The following is a 22,447-nucleotide window of genomic DNA, read 5'->3' on the forward strand; positions in this document are numbered from 1 at the left end:
GAAAAAGTCTTTTGCAGAAATCTGTTGTTATCCAAGTAAGCGGAGGACTGGATTGAAGGATATTGATTATAATTAAATTATACTTCCTTGTAGTCTTATTATTTTTATTTTGTCCAAACTTGTGATTTTATATTAGACTTTGTTTCATGTAAGCACCAATACTTGGAAGCAACATAAAAACCCTGCTTCACACAAGATAGCCTTAGTATCAGGGATATTTAAAGCCATTACAGTGCTGGGGTAGAGCATTTGCCAGCATGCGTGAGGCTGTAGGTTCACTGTGCAGTACTACAATATACATGAAGCAGTATAATACTTACTAGAACTAAGGCATAGGGGCTAGAAAGACCACGTGTTCTTGCTACACATGTGTATGTTTGTTATTTTATTATGTTTTAATTTCTGTTTCCTATGACTTTGCAAGAGGGTATGATTTTACCATCCAAGAGAATGGACTTCAGATAGATCAACCTCCTGAAATTGGAAACATCTCCATTGTTCAAATCATAATAATGAAAAATGATAATGCAGAGGGCATCATTGAATTTGATCCAAAGTACACTGCTATCTCAGGTAAGCTTAGTTGGATGTCCTAATGGTCACAACATTTTCTGAATTACACAGGAATCTGAATTCTCATATGCATCTTTGCCTAATCACAAAAATATCCCTACATTAAGAAAGTTATTTTCAGTTACTTTTAGGTAGTCTTGAGTCTCTTGGTATTTCGCAAAGCCAAATGGTTACTTGATCTAGAAAAAACTGATGTTTAAACTTTAAGGATGATTAAAATAGGTCTGCTTACAGCATTGTTAAGGGGCTTGGAAGATGGATAAGTGTCTTAGATTTCTATTGCCAAGATAAAACACCATGGCCAGAACAGCTTGAGGAGGAAAGGGTTTAGTTCATCTTCTAGCTTACAGGCCACCATCCAGGAGTCAGGGCAGGAACTCAAGGCAGGAACCTGGAGGGAGGAGCTGACCAGAGCCATGGGGAACTCTGCTTGATGGCTTGCTCCTCCTGGCTTACTCAGTTTGCGTTCTTATACTACCTCGGACCACCTGCCCAGGGGTGACAACCCTCACGATGCTTTGGACCCTAACACATATATCATTAATCAAGATAGCACCCCACAGAGTTGCCTACAGGCCAGTCTTATGGAGAGATCTTTTCAGTTAACATCTCTCTTCCCAGGAATGTCTGGGTTGTGTCAAGTTGACAAGAACCAAAGGACACACACTGCTCTTGCAAAGGACGGGATTTTGGTTTACCCGTATCCACATCTGGCTGCTCAGAGCTGCCAGTAGTTCCAGCTCCACGGGATCTAATGCCCTCTTCTGGCTTCTGGGGAACTTGCACATTCAAAGACACATGAATGAAAATTAAGTAAATCTAAAATGTTTTTTAAAGAAAACTTTTAGAATTTATGTAAATTTAATTTTATGTGGTCATAGCTTAGTGTCTGCTTTCTTTCTAGTGAATAGTCACCATTGAAATGAACATCTTCCTGCACTGTAGCTGCAGTTAGTATCTGGGTCTTGAGCTTGTCTTCGGTTCCTATCGGGCTTGCCTAGTGTCACAGTTCCTCATGCCTGTGCAATCAGAACACAGAATCCTTGGTTACATCCTTTCTAGGCAGAAAGAGAGGACTAACTTTCTAGGATATTGTTTGATTCAAAGGTAGAATATAAATATAATTTAAAGTAAGCTGGCTCATGCCTTTAATCCCAGCACTCAGGAGGCAGGGGCGGGCAGATTTCTGTGAGTTCAAGGCCAGCCTGAACTACAGAGCGAGTTCCAGGACAGCCAGGGCTACACAAAGAAATTCTGTCTCAAGAAACAATGTATATTAAATTATATCTATATAATTTAAAAATAAACAAATTACCTTGTTTATGCAAATAATTTATTGGCTTCATTGCCTCTACCCAGATTCTTTGTTTAGCTGTCTTGAAAGTTCAACAGAATTGCCTTCTGCATCCTTTCTGAGGATGTTGGATAAGCCATAGCTTATCACATCAATTGTTTTGTTGAGTTTCAGCCCATGACTGGTAAAGTGATGCTGAATGTTTGCATCAAGAAAAAATATGATATTTTTCTTTTTTTTTTTTTTTTTTTTTTTTTTTGGTTTTTCGAGACAGGGTTTCTCTGTGTAGCTTTGCGCCTTTCCTGGGACTCACTTGGTAGCCCAGGCTGGCCTCGAACTCACAGAGATCCGCCTGGCTCTGTCTCCCGAGTGCTGGGATTAAAGGCGTGCGCCACCACCGCCCGGCGATATTTTTCTATTTACTCATTTCTCATTAATTCATTGTTTTGGGGAGAAGTTTTAGTAATGAATACTTTTTAGTTTAAGATTTGAATTTGAATTTTTAAATTGAAATCAAACATTAATATTAATATTTTCTGATTTTCTAGGATTAAAAAGTAATAGTTTATATGTGTAGGTTTAAAAATATTCATACAAGGGCTATTGAGATAGCCTAGTGGGTAAATGAATTTGCTGTCAAGTGTGACAAGCTGGAATCAATCCTGGAAACCCAGCTAGTGGAGGAAGGGATCTGACCTCTAAGCACCACACGTGTGCTGTGTATGCATACATATACACACTAGTACACACACACACACAAACACACAATATAAATGTGAAAAATAACCCATGGTATAAATATCAGAAGGCTCCCTTATGTGCACTATTTGTATTTCAGCTAAATATGTAGAAGTATCCAGTATCCTTTTATACACAACCTGTGCTTATCTACCACTGTCTTAAGCAAGCATCTCTTATTTGTACATAGCATGAAGAGGAAGAATGCCCATACTAATGACTGGATAGATTGCTTACATTTTAAAAAATTAATCACTCTAAATTTCAACATCTGGTAAACTATATTCTTCATTAAAAGATATGAGTGACAAAACTTTCACTAATTTTTAAAACTTTCACTAATTTAACTTATGAATTGTGCAAACCAGGAGTGAGTACTGGTTTGAATTGCCTAGTCCAGTCTAGATGTATCATGTAAAAGTTGATTGCTTTTTCTAATAACCCAGCTAATTCTACATTCCTGTTACAGTGGAGGAAGATGCCCTCGTGATCACAATCCCAGTGTTGAGGCTTCGCGGGACTTATGGACATGTGTCAGCTGATTTCAGGTCCCAGGGCGACTCTGCTGTTCCAGGAGGCTATGTCCTGCACGGTAGCTCAGTCACCTTTCAGCATGGGCAGAACCTGAGCTTTATAAATGTCTCCATCGCCGATGATAATGAAAGGTTGGTCATACAGGACACAGAGTGGGCTTACATGAACCATCACCGGGGTCTAACTTTTTTTACTCATGTTTGCACTGATGATGAACGTTCCTGCTGAGAAACAACGCTTGAGAGAGATCAAGGGTACCGGGAAAGAGGATGGCACCGTGGTTGTATACCTCATTTTTTCCCTCAGATTAAAAGAAAATTCTGTTCCTACGTGGTCTGGTACAGATGTGGCAGCATCTTTGTGTCCACACTCTGAAGCCTTCCACAGTTAAGAAGTATAGTGAGTGAGATGTGAGAGCCTCATGTGGAGTCTGCGTTTGTGCCGAACACCCTCTTCCTGCTGTGTGCCTGCTGTGCCTTGAATATGTATGGCCAATTTGGAAAATGACTAGCTATTTGGATTTTACAAGCATTTTAATATGTTTAGACTCACAGGCTGCTCCTTCTTGCCATGCAGGGAATTTGAGGAGCAGTTTGAAATTCTGCTTACTGGAGTGACTGGTGGAGCAGTCCTTGGGCACCACCTAGTGAGCAAAATCACAATTACCAGAAGGGACTCTCCATTTGGCATCATCAGATTTCTCAACCAAAGCAAAATTTCTATTCCTAACCCCAACTCCACAATGGTTTTACACTTGGTGCTGGAGCGGACTGGAAGACTCTTGGGAGAGATTCAGGTAGAGACATTCTTCCTATGATGTTAAAAGTAATTCTGATGTGTTATATATGATGTTGGATTTTCTATTCCCCAGATGTGCTCAACTGTCTGTCTGTCTGTCTGTCTGTCTGTCTATCTATCTATCTATGTATCTATCTATCTATCTGTCTGTCTGTCTGTCTATCTGTCTATCTGTCTATCTGTCTATCCATCTATAGTATTTACTACTTGCATTGTAGGTGTTAAGTGGCTTCTAAGATTGATGAAGTCTATAGAAGTGTATAAGCCATACCTCTGTTTTCAGGAACTCTTAGCAGCAAATTAGGCAGTGAATGAACGACTCTGATAAACATTAGTCAGTTCAGTAGGTGAGAACATGTTTGGAAATGACATGATCTCTGTTTTCACAATGCTCACTTGGATAAACTTGAATAGTAGCAAACAATTTTTTTTTAACAAAAGCATGATTGTGGTGAATTCTACTTATAATGATGGGATACATGGACTAAGTGACCTGGATTAGCTAACGTGCAATGGCTTGGGAAACAGGAATAATGGATCCTGCAGAGGAATAAGCCCGACCTGTTGGTAGGAGAAGTCCACATGGTTGGGGGGCTTAATGAAAGGATCAGACAGTGCACAGGTCATTGATCACATAGGACCTAGGACTGATCCAGGGCCAGTTCAAGACATTATCACAAGTGGGAAGAGCATACCATTAAGGGAGACTTAGCCAGAGAATACATGACCTTGTTTTCACTGGCATGGCTCACTTTTAGCTGCCACATGAAAGATGGATTGTCAAGAAGTCAGTCATGAGTGATAGAGATCGAGAGGACAAGATATGGACAGTTTGTTGGGTTAAAGGTGGAGACTGAAGAAGAGAGAAATCGTGGATGACTCCTAGAAGCAGCTGGACTGTGGTACCAGCCTTATGAAATTTCATTGCTGGAGTAAATATTTAAGAATTCTGCTTTTGCACATGTTAATTTTAGATCCTGTTGGATAAGTCCCTGGAGGGTTGCAAAGGCTGAGTCTGCTTGTTGTTAGGTGACCAGGGATGACAAGGCACGGCAGGTGTTTGTGTGGGGAGCCGCTGCCCCCATGAGCCTGTGATATAGCTAGCTTGTGAGGAATATAGAGCTGAGCTATGGGCTCCTGCCTTACAGGGCTCAGAGGAAGGAAGGCTGGAAATAAAGAGGGAAGAAACCTGGGAAGGTGAGAGTCCTGTAAGCTTCGTGTGAGGCAAGAAAGAAGAGGCATGGTGTCTCCAGAGGGAGAGGGCAGTCCAGTGCTGCTGAAGTAGAAAGTGATAAGTGAAAAGAACCATGTGGTCTTTTCCCTCTAGAGGATATAAAAACTATACAAATTAGAATTATAGAAACCTAAAGCTATGTTTGCTATAATCCAAATGTTACTTTCTGATCAAACGTATGAACACTTGTACTCATTTTTACAATGGGAATTTAAGTATATTCAGAAAAATCTGCACAAGGCAGAATTTTCAGTTTTGGTGTCTTTTTCTAGCATGTTCTGATTGGCAGGATCCAAGCACATGCTGGAAAGTGTTGGACTCATAACTTTACCCGTGTTTGTGTGTTTGTAACATTAATACTTAAAATACACATTTGTTTATCTGTGATTATTACAAATTACTAGGTACGCATTTCATCTATTTTTGAAAATACTATTTTCAGCACAGATAAACCAGGAATTAGCCCAATGTATCCTAGAATAGTTTCATATCTGTGTACTCTTTGTAATAGCACATGTACTGCAAAAGTCCCTTGCTTAAAATTGATCATCTTTACTGAAACTCAATACACCTTGCAGGTGAACTGGGAGATCGTAGGGCCCAATTCTCAGGAAGTCTTACCACCACAGAATGGAGACATTGAGGACCCTGTGAGTGGGACAGTCTCTTTCGGAGAGGGAGAAGGCGGGGTGAGAACCATCTTTCTTACCATTTGTCCTCACGAGGAAACTGAAGCTGAAGAGACTTTTGTTGTTCAGCTGAAGCCTTCAAAAGACGCTAAGTTAGACCCCAGAGCAAAAGCTGTTGCAATAACAGTAAGTCTGAATGCCTTCACTGAAAAAGTTTGGAATTTAATGGATTTATCAGGAAGTTATTTCCATTGCTTGAGACATGCTAATGTGAAACTGAAATACTAAAACCTTTAGAAGGCGCTGGGGATGTAGTTCAGTTTATGTACTGCTTGCCTAGCATGCATGAAACCCAGGGTTTGAGCCTAGCATTCCAAATACCACATGTGGTGATGTGTGCCTATAATATAACCCCAGCACTGAGGAGGTGGAGGCAAGGTTAGCCTCTGCTACGCAGTGAGTTTGAGGCCAGCCTGGTGTACAGAAAACTCTGTCTCAAAACAAACAATAACATGAAGTTTTAGTAATTCTCATAAGTCAAACATTCTTATTTTTATATTAGTTAATTACATAGCAGCTTCACTATTGATAATTTTATTGAAATTTTAATAGAATGTTAAAGTACTTATAACTAACATTTTATAGAAAATTTTAGAGAAAATAATTTTAGAGAAACTTTGGCATGTGGAGAATATTTGACATTTCTAGAGATGAGATATTTATTATGTTGTGGTAAACAGAGTGTCTTGTCATCAAACTTTTTAAAAATTATTAACTCCATGTGAGTCAGACTAAAGGTTCTTTTCATGTGGCACAGTGATTGGATCTGACCTGACTTCCGTGTCTTTCATATGAACTACACAGTCAGCAGAGGGGAGGCTCTGGGGAAATAATGTCTTCTGAAAACAGTACAGAGAAATGATAGATTTCATTTTTGAAAACTCTGTTTGGGGTCTGGATATGTTAGTGGTTTTCTGAGAAAGAGGAACAAAGGAAAACACACACACACACATATACACATGAATTCAAGCACACACAATACACATATACACACATGCACACACACATGCATGCATACACACATGCACACACATGCACACACACGCATGCACACACACGTATGCACACATATGTAAGCACACATATGCACACAGGCAAATATGCATATGTATCATGTATGGGGGAAGGGAAGAAAGAGGGGTTTACAGGGAAAGAGAGGAGAGGGGAAGGAGGAAAGGAGGAGACGAGGGAAGGATGCATGAATTTGATGAGTAGGCAGGAAACATGAAAGAGTTGCAATGTTCTTGGTATTCCATGTGGCAGGGCCAGGGAAGTCAAGCTTGGCTCCTGAGTTCCAATCTTTCCTCTTTACTGTTCCATCTTCCTGCTGATTGACTGAGATCTACCCACATTATTGGGGGTAACATGTTTCATTTAGAACAACTGACTCAAAAGCTAATTGTATCTACAAGTACTTTCACAGCGATATCTAGAACGGAGTTTCACCAGACAGTTTAACACCATATCCTTGCCTGTGTGGTGTACAGCATTAAACAGCGTGGGGGTTGGGGAGTATTGCTCAGTAGTGAAACATGCACTGAGCTTGATCCTCAGCTTCAGAAGGAACAGCTACTCCCACAGGGCCTTTGTCTCTGTCTGCTCTGTATCATAGGAAGCATGCAACCGATGCCACATGGCTAGATGGATGAGGTCTATGGTAAATAAAATGCCAGTATGAAACAGTTACCCCTTTGCTTTCTTTTTCTTTTTTTTCTTTTTCTTTTTTTTCTTTTCTTTTTTTTCTTTTTTTTTTTTTGAGACAGGGTTTCTCTGTGTAGCTTTGCGCCTTTCCTGGAACTCGCTTTGGAGACCAGGCTGGCCTCGAACTCACAGAGATCCGCCTGGCTCTGCCTCCCGAGTGCTGGGATTAAAGGCGTGCGCCACCACCGCCCGGCCCCTTTGCTTTCTTTGAGTCACCGTCTTTAATTGCTTCTATCTTTGGAGAATAAGAAACGATTTGATCTAGACCATAGTCAAGCATAGTAAGGAAGATTTTTTTTTTTTTATATCAAGTGGATTGGTAGGGTTATATTCAAGTACTGCTTCTGTGTAGAATTCCTTCTGGTTATGCTAAGGTTAACCTGTTAGATTGTTAACCTGTTAGATTTTGACATCATTTTTCTATATTCTAGTCACGTCCTGTTAATGTTTGTTAGGTACAAAAGTTGGGTGATCCGAACGGAGTCGTTCAGTTTGCTCCAGAGTCTTTATCTAAGAAGACATATTCAGAGCCACCCCCATCAGATGGACCCACACTCATTTCCTTCCACATCACAAGAGCCAGAGGCAGCTCTGGAGAGATCACGGTATTGGCTGTTCTTTGATTTTCCCGAATGAGTATCAGTTTGCCTCACATATGTGATTAGGGGACAGAGAAATCTTAGGTTCTAGTTAATTAAAGATTATGCTGACTTGAAATTACTAGGGTTTTCAGAGGAGCTAAGAGGCTTAGTGCCTTTGCATTCGGCAGTGAGAACCGGCCCCGATGTGCTCTCTAAATTAAATTTGGTATCGCGAGCGGAGCCAACCATCTTCATTATTATGAAGGGCTGAGGGGTTTCGTGTTTTCTCGACTCCCCTTCTGAAGCCCCTCAGTGATTTTTGTAAATTGCTTATTATCTTTGTCAAGGGCTTATTTCTCACAGAACATTTCTATGGAAGCAAATGTTTTCTGAAGAACTTTGTCCTGTGTTTGTTGGTGAATCTTGCTTTGGTGCTCTTGGGAGTGCTGATGGTATGGCTAACAGATAAGGTGGTCTGTTTGCTCAGACTGTCATATGTTTTACACTTTGTGAAATTTCCCTAAACACCTCATCTCTCCTCTGAACTGAAGATTAACTAGGTTTGTTAGTTTTTTATTTGAAAGTTTGTGATCTAGTGACAGCGCATGTGAAGTAATGATTAATTATTATTTTAAATATTATTTTAATAAGAAAACACAAAAATAAATAATGAGTTATAAACTTACTTTGAAAACTTTTAGAAACTTTACTGTTAAACTTGCATTCAAGTATAAAACATGCCAAAATTAACCTGACCCAAAGTCTGTTTGACTCAATGAACAGTTAAAATAGGCGTTTAAAAATGGAAGCTTTGGAGCATCACACTAAATATTATACTTTCAGTTTCAACTATATTTTGTGCACTTACCTGTCACCAAAATAAACAACAACAAAAATCTGTGACAGAATTAGAACTGGAGGAATAATTCGCTCTTTATCTTCTTTTATAATTAGTGACTATGACCATATTCAGTCCTTCCTCATCCCCCAATAATTAGCATTTCTTGTTTTTTCTTTCATGTTATACTGTAGCCCCCATGTACTTTTGTTTGCATATATGCATATATTATTGGCTAGATTCCACATATGAAAGAAACCTTGTGGTTTTTTTCCCTTCCTGAGCTTGTGTGGTTTCTCTTGATATTGTACATTCTAAGTTCACCAATTTTCCTGCAAAATTTTAACTTCATTTTCTTTACACACACACACACACACACACACACACACACACACACACACACACACACCAGAATTTCATTATCCAGTCATCTGTTAATAGACAACTAGGTTGATTGCAATTCTTTGCTATAGTGAACGAGGCAGCAACTTTTAGAAACTTTACTGTTAAACTTGCATGCAAATAAAAACATCCACAAATAAAAATGTGGATGTGCAAGAATCTCTACAGTATGGTCTGCAGGTCTCCAGATGTGTGTCCAGAAGTGATTTAGGATATATCATATACTTATTGTTGGCCTTGAAATATTGTGTATGGTCCACACACTGATGTATGTGTGGAACTGGCTGGCACGTTAGAGTTTGCCTGCTTCTTTTCAAATCATACTCTTATTTTAAAAGCAGGTCAATAATAAGATTAAAACACACCTTGTCCTTCATATTCTATATGAAAGGAGTTAATATACTTTCTAAACTAGTATACACTTCCAAGTTTGTCTAAATGTAACAACATATAATTTCCATTTCCATTTTGCATGACGCAGAGGAAGCATAGTTGGGAGGTTTCTTGTTCCACATGCCGAGTTATGGACTGCTGACTTTCTTCTTTTCATCCCAGGTGCACTGGGAGCTCAGCAGTGAGTTCGATATCACCGGAGACTTTCTTTTCACCAGTGGACTTTTCCTCATTGCTGATGGAGAGAGCGAAGCAAGCTTCGATGTCCATTTGCTGCCAGATGATATACCTGAGATACAGGAAGAATATGCTGTCCGGCTTGTTTCTGTAGAGGGAGGTGCGGAACTGGACCTGGAAAAATGCACCGCCTGGTTCTCTGTGTCTGCAAATGACGACCCACATGGTGTATTTGCCCTGTATTCAGATCATCAGTCGGTACTGATTGGGCAGAACCTCATTAGGTCCATCCAAATTAACGTCACCCGCCTTGCTGGAATGTTCGGTGATGTGGCTGTTAGATTTCGAATACTGTCTGATAATAAAGAAGACCCCATTGCTTCTGAAAATGAAGAGAGACAGCTGGTGATCAAATATGGCACCAGATATAAAGTAGACTTGGTGCCTTTGAAGAATCAGGTTTGTAGCACTTCTTCAAATTCTGGAAAGTTCTAGCAGAACTCCCTTGGGAGAGCCCTTGTGTACCTCCTGATCCATTGGCAGGCTTGTTTCAATATTTAAAGGTAATAAATTGCCTTAGGGCATTGAGTGTATTGTCTCAGTGGAAGAATGGTGAAGCCGTTGGGAGAACCCAAGTAGTTCAGAGACAGCCTGAGCACCAGAGTGATGCTTTCATTTAATCATGCTGGTCTGCCCGTGTTAGCTAAAGGACTAGAATAGAGAGGCGAGACTTTGTTAAAGGTTCTTCAGGAAATGGCTGGAAGTGGCCAGAAGGTGAGTGGACATGCCCAGTTTTGAGGAGGTTGGAGAAGAATTGAAGAATTGTAGATAACATGACATGTCTTCCATTGTAGATCTATGCCATGAGTCAACCCAGCACTGTGGGAAATGGGAAAGCTTTAATGAGCATGAAGCTACATTTTAACTAATGCAATTCAGTCTTTTATATTCCTGAAAACAACAGCTTTCAGAGTTCCTTACGATGATGCCGAAAGATGATAGAAAGAAGCCCATGAGACACTAGTGGGGAAGTACAGTAATTTTCCATGCATGTCATCCAAGTTGCATATGAATTTATGATCCATGACAGTTACACCCCTTTACATGATAAACAGCATGCCTATTAAAAGAATTTGTACTTACCGCATGTCTTAGTAAGGGGTTCTATTACTGTGAAGAGACACCATGACCACAGCAACTCTTATAAAGGAAAACATTTAATCGAGGCTAGCTTACAATTCCAGAGGGTTAGTCCATTGTCATGGCAGGAAGCATGGTGGCGTCAAGTCAGACATGCTGTTGGAGAAGGAGCTGAGAGTTCTACATCCAGATCAGCTGGCATCAGGAAGGGAAAGGGAGACACTCTAGGCCTGGTTCTAGCATCTGAGAACTCAAAGCCCACACTCCAGTGACGTAATTCCTCCAACAAGGCCTCGCCTCCCCCAACAAAGCCATGCCTCCTGATAGCGCCCCTTCCTGCGGGCGCATGGAGACCATTTCTTTCAAACCACCACACCATGCATCCTTTTAATCTTTTCCACGTTTAGCTCTTTATTTTTGCTGGTGTTTTAATGAATGGGGAAAACTGAGACTTTTGGTTAGGCATTGGCTTCACAGTTGTTCCTGCGTTTTTGAAGATCTGTGGGAAACTGACTCACGTATGGCTCTGATTTGTCAATTTTTAAATTCTATATCCTGTGCCTAAAAAGAAAAATATCAGGACTAGAAGACAAAAGAACGTGGGAAAATGAGACTCAGGTTAACTTAGCAGGTGAGGGGTTATTTACAGAGGTAGAAATGACTCAGAGACAGCTGCATGGCCAAAGCTGGGAACCTGGAGCGCACTGCTCAGCCTGCAGGCGCTCGAACGGTTTCCGAGGGTCCTTTCTAAGTGGCTCAGTTAACCGAAACCTCTTCCAGGAAGCTCAGCTGATTCTGCTTCTTCCAGGCAGCTGTTGTACTAGTCTGTTTTCTCTGCAGCTTGGCTGGTGTACTTCTGGGAAGACAGCGCCCAAAGAAGCTGGTCAGTGTGAGGGACTTCCTAGGGCTATTTTTTCTTTGTAATTTAATTTAATATTACATATCAGCCACGAATTCCCTTGTTCTCCCCCCTCCCGCACCCCCCCTCCCCTTCCCCCCAGCCCACCCCCCACTCCCACCTCCTCCAGGGCAAAGACTCCTGTGGGGATTGAGTTCAACCTGGTAGACTCAGTCCAGGTAGGTCCAGTCCCCTCCTCTCAGGTTGAGCCAAGTGACCCTGCATAAGCCCCAGGTTCCAAACAGCCAACTCATGCAATGAGCACAGAACCCGGTCCCACTGCCTGGATGCCTCCCAAACAGATCAAGCTACTCAACTGTCTCACTTATCCAGAGGGCCTGATCCAGTTGGGGGCTCCTCAGCTATTGGTTCACAGTTCATGTGTTTCCATTCGTTTGGCTAGTTGTCCCTGTGCTTTTTCCAATCTTGGTCTCAACAATTCTCACTCATACAAACCCTCCTCTTTCTCACCAATTGGACTCCTAGAGCTCCACCTGGGGCCTGGCCATGGATCTCTGCATCCAGTTCCCTCAGTCGTTGGATGGGGTTTCTAGCACAACAATTAGAGTGTTTGGCCATCCTATCACCAGAGTAGGTCAGTTCGGGCTGTCTCTCGACCATTACCAGTAGTCTATTGTGGAGGTATATTTGTGGACTTTTGTGGGCCTCTCTAGCACTTTGCTTCTTCCTATTCTCATGTGGTCTTATTGTTTACCTTCCTTCTTAAGGAGCTTCCCTGCAGGAGGGAATGTTTCAATCTCAGAGGAAACCCTTAAACAACACATCTCTCCAGATCACCCTGAACCAAGGGCTCAGGGATCATTGAGGAAGATGTTTGGACTGATTGTGAGAGCCAGAGGTAGTGGAGGACTGCTGTGAAACTGTTTTCTTGATATGACAGAGCCATTGCACACACAAACTCACAGCAATGTGATTATATACACCACAAATCTTACACATGATCTAGCCAGTCAAAATCCAGTGCAGATGGGGAAAGGCGTCTAAAGCCCCACAACTAGCTGAGGAGCTGTTGACAATTGCTGGTTACTGGAAGAGGAAGGGTCAGTTTTCTTCACAGTTATGCGCACTGATAGGCTGTCCATACTTCTGTGGAGGACACTACACCATGCATAGACTGGCAGCACTCAGGGGTTGATCTTCCAAGGAAGTGTTTAGAGCAAAGGTTTACATGCATGTGAACCTAAAACAGGACTTTTCCCAGTGGTCATCTTCTTCCATATCACCTGCACTGCACATAATTCATTTTTCCTTAAAATTTGGGGCTTTAGGTATAAGAGTTCTCACGAACTTCTCTCTGCTCTCCATGGCTGGGTGGAAGGCTTTGGTCGAATAAGCTCAAATGTTGAACCATTTGTGCGGTGGCTTCTGATCTTTAAGAGCATCTAAGAACAAGGAAAGATTCCATCAGCTTCTGAAAGCTAAAAGCATCCTTGATGGTGGTCTAACACCAGGACGTTGGATTGGATTGTAGGATGTTACTGCAACCGTGTTCCTTCATGGGCGCAGAAGGACACTGAGAGTCGTGGTCACACTGAAGGGGTTAGTCTGGTGGTAGAAGAGTACAGGTCAGAATGCAGAAGCAGTTTCACCTTTCTGCTTGACCAGCTATGAAGCGCTAGGGCCACACCAGCTATGTAAGAAGCTCAGCAATGACAGAGATGAGGGACTTTATCCCTACTGCTATGTGCTTCTGTCTGTGCAAAAGAAGTCCCACTGCCCTGGTTGGTTGGTTGGTTGTTTTTTTTTTTTAGCTGACACAAGATAGAGTCGATTGGGAAGAGGGACTTTCAATTGAGAAATATTCCTGCATAAGATTACCCTATAGGCTCCTAGCACTAGGAGATATTTAGCCTGAACTGGCCATTTCCTGTAACTAGGCAAGACTTTCAGAGGAGGGCTTGGGACCCCAACGCAACCTCATAACCTCTGACCTACAATTAGCCCTGCCTACAATATACTCTGGGACAAAGGTGGCACAGGAATTATGGGAGTGGCCAACCAATGACTGGTCCAGCCTGAGACCCATGCTATAGGAGGGAGCCCACTCCTGATACTGCCGGGAAGGCCAGGACCCAGAGGCTGGACAGTCCAGAGACCTAGGATAGAGCCAAACAGAACTGGCAAAAAGGAAAAAAAACCTCAATGAGATAATTCCTAATGATATTCTGATAATCTCATAGATTGGCGCCTAGCCCGACTGTCATCAGAGAGGCTTTATCCAGCAACTGATGGGAGTAGATGCAGAGACCCACAGCCAAACATTAGGGAGCACCAGGGAATCCTGCAAAAGAGGTGGAGAAAAGATTGTAGGAGCCAGAGGGGTCAAAGACATCACAACCCACAGAAACACCTAAGGTGGGCTCACAGGGACTGAACCACCAGCCAGAGAACTAGGCCCTCTGCACATGTGTGACAGTTGTGTAGCTTGGTCTTGTGGGACTCCTAGCCTGGGGAGCAGGGGTTGTCTCTGATCCTTACCTGCTTTTGAGACTCTTTCCTCCTACTGGATTGCCTTGTCCAGCCTTAATAGGAGAGAGGGTACCTAGACTTCCTGCAACTTGATGGGTCATGGCTGGCTGACATGCATGGGAGAAAGGAAAAGGAATGGATGGGGGAGAAGGAGAGGAGAGGTTGGGGGAGGGACTGGGAGGAGAGGAGGGAGAGAAGAGAAACTGTGATTGGGCTGGGAAAATTAATTAATAAAAAATAATTAGCCTATAAGCAAGCCTGTTTGGCATTTTCTTGATTAGTGATTCAAATAGGAAAGCCCAACTCAGTGTGGGCAGTTCCATCCCTGGACTATTGTATAAGAAATCAGGCTGAACAAGACGTAAGGAGCAAGCCAGTAAACAGGGTCCTGCATGGCCTCTGCTTCAGTTCCTGCCTCCAGGTCCCTGCCTGGAGTTCCTGCCCTGACTTCCTTCACTGATGGGGTGTGACCCACGAGTTGTAAGCTGAAATAAGCCCTTTCCTCCCCAAGTTGCTTTTGGTCATGGTGTTTGTCATAGGAATACAAACCTTAACTAAGATGTCCAGTATCAGTTAATTACAAACACGTGGTCAAGCATTGTCATGTGCACATGGATATGATAGGATCATCAATTATTTGGTCTTGAAATGTTTATTTATTTTTAGTGTGTGAGTGTTTTACCTGCAGGTCTGTCTGTGAGCAACGTGTGTTCTGGTGCCCAAAGGCCAGAAGAGGGCATCAGATTCTCTGGAACTGGACTTATAGACAGTTGCGAGCGGCCATGTGGGTGCTTGGAATTGAACCTAGATCCTTTAGATGGGAAGTCAGTGCTCTTAACCTGAGGCATCTCTCCAGCTTGCTCTTAAATTATTTTTATTTATTTGTAATACTCATAAAATATGATATATGTGTATAGCTGTAGATATATTCTCACGTGTGTGACCATGACATGATTCATGTTCAGCCTTACTGTCAGTTGGCCCCTGGGGCCTGTGTGTACTGAATAGGCCATCAGCAGAGGGCCCAGGCAGGAAGGGCCGAATAAATGACTTGGTCCTTCAGAACAGTACTTGATCCTTTTTTCTTTATGAAACTGGAAGAAAAACATCATTAGCTGCCCAGACATTAGTTGACGTGCATAGGGATGGGACATCTGGGGAAGGTAACATGAATTTTAAATGGTCTTTTAATAGTTAATCCAGAGCCTGGTGAATGCTGAAAGATCAGAGAAGCAGAGCAAGCCACAGCCACCACCTCTTACCTCACCAGCTCCTCAGCCTGAATGAGCTCCAGCCAAAAGGAGTTCCTCAGCCACAAAGGCTTTAGTTCCTGTCCCCTCATGCCTTATGTTCCTTTCTCTGCCTGCCGTATCACTTCCTTTTTAGTGCTAGGATTAAAGGCGTGTGACTTCCCAAGCAAAGGCATGAGATCTCAAGTGCTGGGATTAAAGGCGTGTGACTTCCCAGGCAAAGGCATGAGATCTCAAGTGCTAGGATTAAAGGCGTGTGACTTCCCAAGCAAAGGCATGAGATCTCAAGTGCTGGGATTAAAGGTGTGTGCCACCACTGCCTGGCTCAGTTTCTCTCCTAGACTGAGTCAATCTCATGTAGTTCAGGGTGGATTAGAACTCATAGAGATCCAGATGGATCTCTGCCTCCCGAGTGCTAAGGATTAAAGGTGTGTGCCACCACTGCCTGGCCTCTATGTTTAATCTAGTGGCTTGTTCTGTCCTCTGATCTTCAGACAAGTTTATTAGGACACACAGTATATCACCATAGAAATGCAATTGATAGGATTTACACTGTTATTGCTTGCTTGCTCACCACTGACCTAACAGTTCTGCTTAGAGAATGTAATCTTGAGAGAATGAGAGAGAATGAGGTCTGCTCTTCACTCATGCTGCACATTTGGGATGACGGTGCGTGTGTTTTGTGTGTTTAAGATCATGTTAAGTGGTAAAAGGAGATGCTCCACAGGCATGACGGTTTGACTCCACAAAGATGCAATTGTTTTAGGAATGTTCCTGGTTTGGAACTGTGTTAGGGCTGCGCCATCCTCAGTAGCCGCGTTTCCATGAGAAGAAGATACACTGCAAGTTTCGGATAATTCTAGTGTGACAGCAACTTGTAAGTTCAGGATCTCCCAGCTTGCTAGTTGCTAAGCTTTTGACATTAGTGATCTAGCACATGCGCTAATGATTTTTACTTGCCCAAAGTGTTGAAGTAACAAAGGCATCCATGTCCCCGTCCATGCTGAGTGCTGTCATTGGCATCATTAGCTCAGTGAAGAGGGCAGAAGTGGGTCTCCCTGGGTTAGCCGTCTGCACTCCACTATGTGGTTTCCATCTCCTTGGCTCTGTGCACACTTCTGGGAGCCATTTGAGCGAATGTGGCACAGCTGTAAGTTTGTCTGTTTATTCTCTACAGCTACAGCTGCACACCCCACCCTCTAAAATCTGGTGGCTTCTTTGTAGACCCCGGGGAAGGCCTGTGCTGATGAAACCGCCTTCTACTCAAGGAACATAAGCGATGCTGTGACCCAGGCCACGGGTCTCTACTTTACTCTGAAGATGACTTAACTGTTCACAGGTCTTCCTGTCGCTGGACTCCAATTTCACCCTGCAGCTGGTGTCTGTGATGCTTCTGAGTGGACCTTTCTATGGAACACCAACAATTCTCCAGGAAGCAAAATCCGTCCTCCTTCCTGTTCCTGAGGAAGCTGCCAATTCCCAGGTAAGTGGCTCTGGGTGTAGTTCTCTCAGCCAACCACAAGAGGGCAGCGCGAACAGGAAGCACTAAGGTCTTCAAGAATTATTATTTTTTAAATGTGTTTTGTTTTTTATTCTTTGCGAATTAAATGCAGTGAATTTTGATCATGCTCATCCTCTTCTCCTTCCCTATAATGCCTCCAAGATTTATGCCTCACCTCCCCACTCATTCAATTTCTTGTCCCTGTTTTTTAAAATTTAAAAACCCACCGAATTCAATTTGTGTGGCCCGTGTGTTCTTGGGGTGAGACTATCCCTTGGAGCGTGGTTGGCTTACCAGGGAAAAACATGGACAAAAGAGGCTTTGGAGTGGGTGTGTGTTTGTTTGTTTTTGTTTTTTAAGATTAACCGCTTTCTCAAATTTAAAATAGCCCCGTGAATATCAAAGGATCCATTATATAAAAATAATTTGTCCACTTTAAATATTTGTTAGAAAATTTTTTTGCCTTTTCAGCATTGTTGAAAGATTTCATCTTGTACAGCTGGCCTAGAATATAAGGTCCTTTTTAAAGGACTGGTCACCTAAAGCCAAAATTTCTAAGTGTTAATGTCAAATCTTTAATACTGAGGTGTTCAATTCTAAGTAATTAAAATTGGAATGAAGGCCTGTAGACACTTTCATTTTCTAATAGTGTTCATGTTTATCATTAATACCTGGCCTTTGGTTGCCCAGAGTTTGTGCTGATGTCCATCACTGTCGGTGAGTGGTCTAACCGGGGTCTAAGACAGGTGAACCGTCTAAGGCCTTTGTGGAAAAAGATTATTTCCAGTCACCTCACAGGCTCACAAAAACAAGACAACTAAACCCCTTTCCTTGTAGGTCCTTTCCAGAAAAGAAAAGAAAAAAAAGTGCTGTTGGCTACAGCATGTGTTTGCCAAGCTGAACTGAGACATACCCTGCCTCGCTGCTTCCTCAGGGTCCCAGTGGCGAGTGTAAGCCTGGCCTCGCAGGGATGTAGCATGGGGCAGATGACTGGACAGCCATATGGGCATGGATGATTTCAGGCCATTAGTGGATGCTCTTCAGCAGCTCCCTCCTGCACACCGCCTCCACAGGGAATGAATTTGTTCTGTCCCTGAAATGGGGTCCACAAACGTTAAAAACAAGCAAAATAGACCATCCATGGTGGCACACACCTTTAATCCCAGGAGGCAGAGGCAGGCGATCTCTGTGTGACCAACCAGGTCTACACAGTGAGTTCCAGCCCCAGGGCTGTGGTAACCAGCAGCATCTTGAAGTCGCTGTTGCTCTTTGGCCTTCCAGAGCTCCAGAAGTGTCCCTCAGAAAAGCCATATTTTCAGATGTACCCCGTCAGAGCTTTAGAAGGGGAGAGATGTCTTAATCTACAATTGCTGGTTCAGTGGTAACCAGATTTCCATTGTTGAGGCCAAGAGATGTAACCTGAGCTGTTCGTTCAGATGAGGGTACAAGACTGGGGATCGGTGTAATTTCTTCTAAACCACTGATTAGAATGGATTTCAGCTACAAATCACATTCCCTGGAAGAGTTACCCCTAGCACGAATTCTCATTTGATGATTGTGTGGAGCGTAGTCCAACAGAACAAACAACAAACTTTCCCTGGAAGCTTGCTAAGCCGAGAAAAAAAAAAAAAAGTCAAACTGAAGGAAAGAGCTGGAGGCCTTAATATAGGGTTTTACTTTGATGAAGACGGAAGGAAATGTGTTAAATCTGCGAACTGCCAATTTCAGTTCTAGACAGATTGGGTTCCAAACTCCAATGAACAGGTCACACTAAAGTCTCTCTAAGAACTGGTCGTGGTGGTTCATGTCCTACCCCAGCACTCTGCAGGCTGAGGCAGGAGGATTGGGAGGTCATGGTGAACCTTCCGCCATCTAGTGACTGAAGGATAAATAAATAAGTAATATTAATGAGTAAACGAGAGACACACAGCCGCTGCAGACTCTTAAAGCCATGTAACTTACACTCTTTGCTCTGCTTTCATTTAATTATTATTACACTTATCTACGGTGATATTTTATTTGTATTAAAATGTTATTTGTATGTTAATAAATAAAGTTGCCCGGGGTCAGAGCTATTAGCAAGCCATAGGGAAGCAGGGCAGTGGTGGCGTACGCTTGTAATCCCAGCACTTGGTAGGCAGAGCTGGGTAAGTCTCTGTGTGTTCAGGGATACAGCCAGTATTGGATACACACGCCTTTAATCTCAATACCAATCATGGAAAACCTGGAGGTCTATACAGACAGGCCGTGATGAGGCGGTCATGTGGTTGGGTTTACAACCAATGAGAAGGCAGAACAGAAATTCTATATAAGGACTTTAACACAGGAAGTAGCTCTGGTTCGGAGAGGTCGGACCACCGCAGGAGGAAGGGTAAGGTTTTAGCTCTTAGCTCTGACCTCTTGGCTTTCTTCTTTGCATTGGTTCTGTGTTTCTTATTTAAAAAGATGGTTGGTTACATCGACATTTATCTTTTTAAATATTTTATAATTCAAATAATTATGTCTTTAAAAAAATAAATCTGAAGGATAGGGCAGAATGAAATTTCAAATCAGATTTTTCTTAAGTATTTCTCTTCTGAATAGGTTATCATATGGGGGAGTAAATTGTATAATCCGGAAAGGAATTAATGTTTAACCCATTTTTCAGAGACCCGGAAAGTTTAGACAGGAGTTAAGTCCTCTAAGCATATCTTTCTTCAGGTTGGATTTGAATCCACTGCTTTCCAACTCACGGACATCACAGCAGGCACAAGCCAAGTCCTGGTCTCCAGGAGAGGCACATATGGCGGGCTGTCTGTGGCCTGGACCACAGGGTATGCTCCTGGGTCAGACATCCCTGAACCCGTTGTCATCGGCAACATGATGCCATCACTGGGTGAGTTGTAACTCTTCTAGTCCAGTCTGTAGAACATGGAGCTGGTGGTCTGGGGTCATGCCTCCTATGGACGCTGAGCTATGTGACTCCTAATGAGGTGCTCCCAGCTGAGGGCAGTGCTCCTCTGCATAACTCTAGTGATACGGCTCCTTGGTGAGGAGGAGAGGAACTTTCCAATGAAATTGAAGTCTTCATACGCCATGTAGAAATGATGATGACCAAGCACACTGCTCTGTCATCTCTTGGAGATTTATTTGTTAGAAGTCATTTTCAGTATCCTGTACAGCTGATATAGCAACAAAAAGACACAGCTTTGTCCTTATTACATGTTCTCCAGCATTCCTAACAGACGGGCAGATGTCACTTCACACATTGATTTTTAAATTGATGTCAGCAGCTCTCTGAGGACCAGTAAGGTGTGGATGTTGGGTGATGTGACCTCAACTGTGGTGCACAGAGCACACTGCCATTTCCCTGGTGGCAGTTGTGACCAACTCATCTCTGTCTCAGAGTTTTCTGCCCGCCCCCTTATTTGCAGTGTTTCCCTGCTCACCAGGCAAATGTTACTGTGAATCATAAATCTCAAGACTCCAATATAAGAGCTGAGATCCACAGTCCCTCAGATGGAATGATTATTTCCCCTAAGTTTCCCTTGGCCAAGAAACTGAATGACCACTGAAGCCCTTTAGAAGATGAGAATAAAATAGAGACACCAAAAATGACTGCAAGGCTCCGTCAGCCGCCATGGCAGTGGAAGTATCAGTCATCATAGAGTAATTTGGTCTACTGCTTTGCTGGGTGACTCCGTGGTACCAGAGCTGCCGTGGGCAGCGTGTTTCACATCCATCCCACAGGAACCCAGATGTAATGTGTCAGCCAATGAGATCCTTATTTTCTTCTTGCTCATCCCTAAGTTAAAGATCTTTTATTGTCTTTCTTACCTGCATTCCAGCTCCCCTGTTCCATACTTCCTTGTTGTTATTCTTCTATCCTTTCTGTCACGTGTGGTGATATGTCTGCCTCTGTACAGTTAAGCTCTTACAGTCTATGTAGGAATCTTGCTCTTTATGTATATGTTTGTATGTGACTTTGCTTGAATGTGAATTTTTTAAATTGTTTAGTGAATAACTTTATTACACAAACAAGGAACTCACAAACAGTATATATCTTCAAATAAAGTAGATTACTCTTTTGAGCTTTTATAATAACATTTAAATATAGTGAATAATAAATATGATTCCTAAACTCATGGACTAGACTTAACACTTGTAATCTTTCTTACTTATGACATTTTCTTCTGAAGTAATCTGAAGTAAAATATACATATTGTGATATTTTACCTCAAATTCCTCTTAAAAAGTGTTGTGGCCAGAATTTTACCACAGCTCAACACCAAACTTACAGGAAAGCTTGCCTAACCTCATTATGGCCATTCTCTTTTTGGTACTGGATTTGGTAATTGGAGTGAAAGAGTGAGGAGAAGAGAGAGGGAAGGAAGGAAGGGGGGGAGGAAGTGAAGAGGGGAAGGGGGAGGGAGGGAAGGGAAGTGGGGAGGAAGCAGGGAGTGAGAAACGGCTGTGTGGTCTCAGGAGATTTCTGTAGATGTATTTATTTCTTGTTCCCTCTATTAAACATTATCTTTTTGGAACCAAGTCAAATTTTGGAAAAGAGATCACTTTGGCATCAAATGTGTGTTAGCATCAAAATCCAGTTTAAGAAGCACAAGTGGTCAGGGCAGATGGCTCAGTGGTTAAGAGCACTGGCTGCTTTTCCAGAGGACCTGGGTTCCATTCCCAGCACCCACAAGATAGCTCAGAACTCTCTGTGACTGTGGTCCCGGGGGATCCCGTGTCCTCCCCTGGCCTCCGTAGGCACTGCACACACATGGTGTACAGACCTACATGCTGGCGAAACACCCGTGCGCATAGAGTAGAATTTAAGAGACCGAAGAGAGAAGTGATAAGTGACTTGTCCCGTCGTTCTTCTTCCAGGGAGTCTTTCTTTTTTGCACGGAGAGCGGAGGAAGGGAATGGCGCTGCGGGCGTTTCCCAGCCCTGGTCAGCCTGAGGCTTTTGTCCTTCATCTGTCGGGCCTGAGGAGCAGTGGTGCTGGTGGAGCCCAGCTTCGGTACGGCCAGGGTAACTTCGCCATCTAAGAGTCATGTGCAGTGTTTCAGTCCGACCTGAACAAGACACCATGGGCTTCGCGGCTGCCTTGACTCAGAGGCAAATGCAGTTCTGGTGTGGAGCAAGGCCTGGCTTGCAGCCCCAGACAGAGGAGAGTGCTTTCAATAGGGGCCCCACCTTCTCTGCCTTGCAGTGAGCTCACTGCCTTGCCCTCC

The 22,447-nt window shown here is 42.9% G+C and overlaps 1 protein-coding gene across 1 annotated transcript in view; it reads left to right on the top strand.

Moving 5' to 3' along the window:
* Adgrv1 (adhesion G protein-coupled receptor V1) overlaps positions 1-22,447 on the top strand; it is a 474,255-nt gene that overhangs the window by 160,243 nt on the left and 291,565 nt on the right. The window contains exons 66-74 of the mRNA XM_059276309.1: positions 425-573; positions 3,075-3,270; positions 3,716-3,935; positions 5,750-5,986; positions 8,017-8,166; positions 9,938-10,411; positions 17,070-17,213; positions 19,932-20,106; positions 22,098-22,233. Of these exons, the coding sequence (XP_059132292.1) occupies positions 425-573; positions 3,075-3,270; positions 3,716-3,935; positions 5,750-5,986; positions 8,017-8,166; positions 9,938-10,411; positions 17,070-17,213; positions 19,932-20,106; positions 22,098-22,233 (1,881 nt within the window). The remainder of the gene's footprint in view (positions 1-424; positions 574-3,074; positions 3,271-3,715; positions 3,936-5,749; positions 5,987-8,016; positions 8,167-9,937; positions 10,412-17,069; positions 17,214-19,931; positions 20,107-22,097; positions 22,234-22,447) is intronic.

This window comes from Peromyscus eremicus, chromosome 11 (genome assembly GCF_949786415.1).
Source record: "Peromyscus eremicus chromosome 11, PerEre_H2_v1, whole genome shotgun sequence".
Classification (NCBI taxonomy): Eukaryota; Metazoa; Chordata; class Mammalia; order Rodentia; family Cricetidae; genus Peromyscus; species Peromyscus eremicus.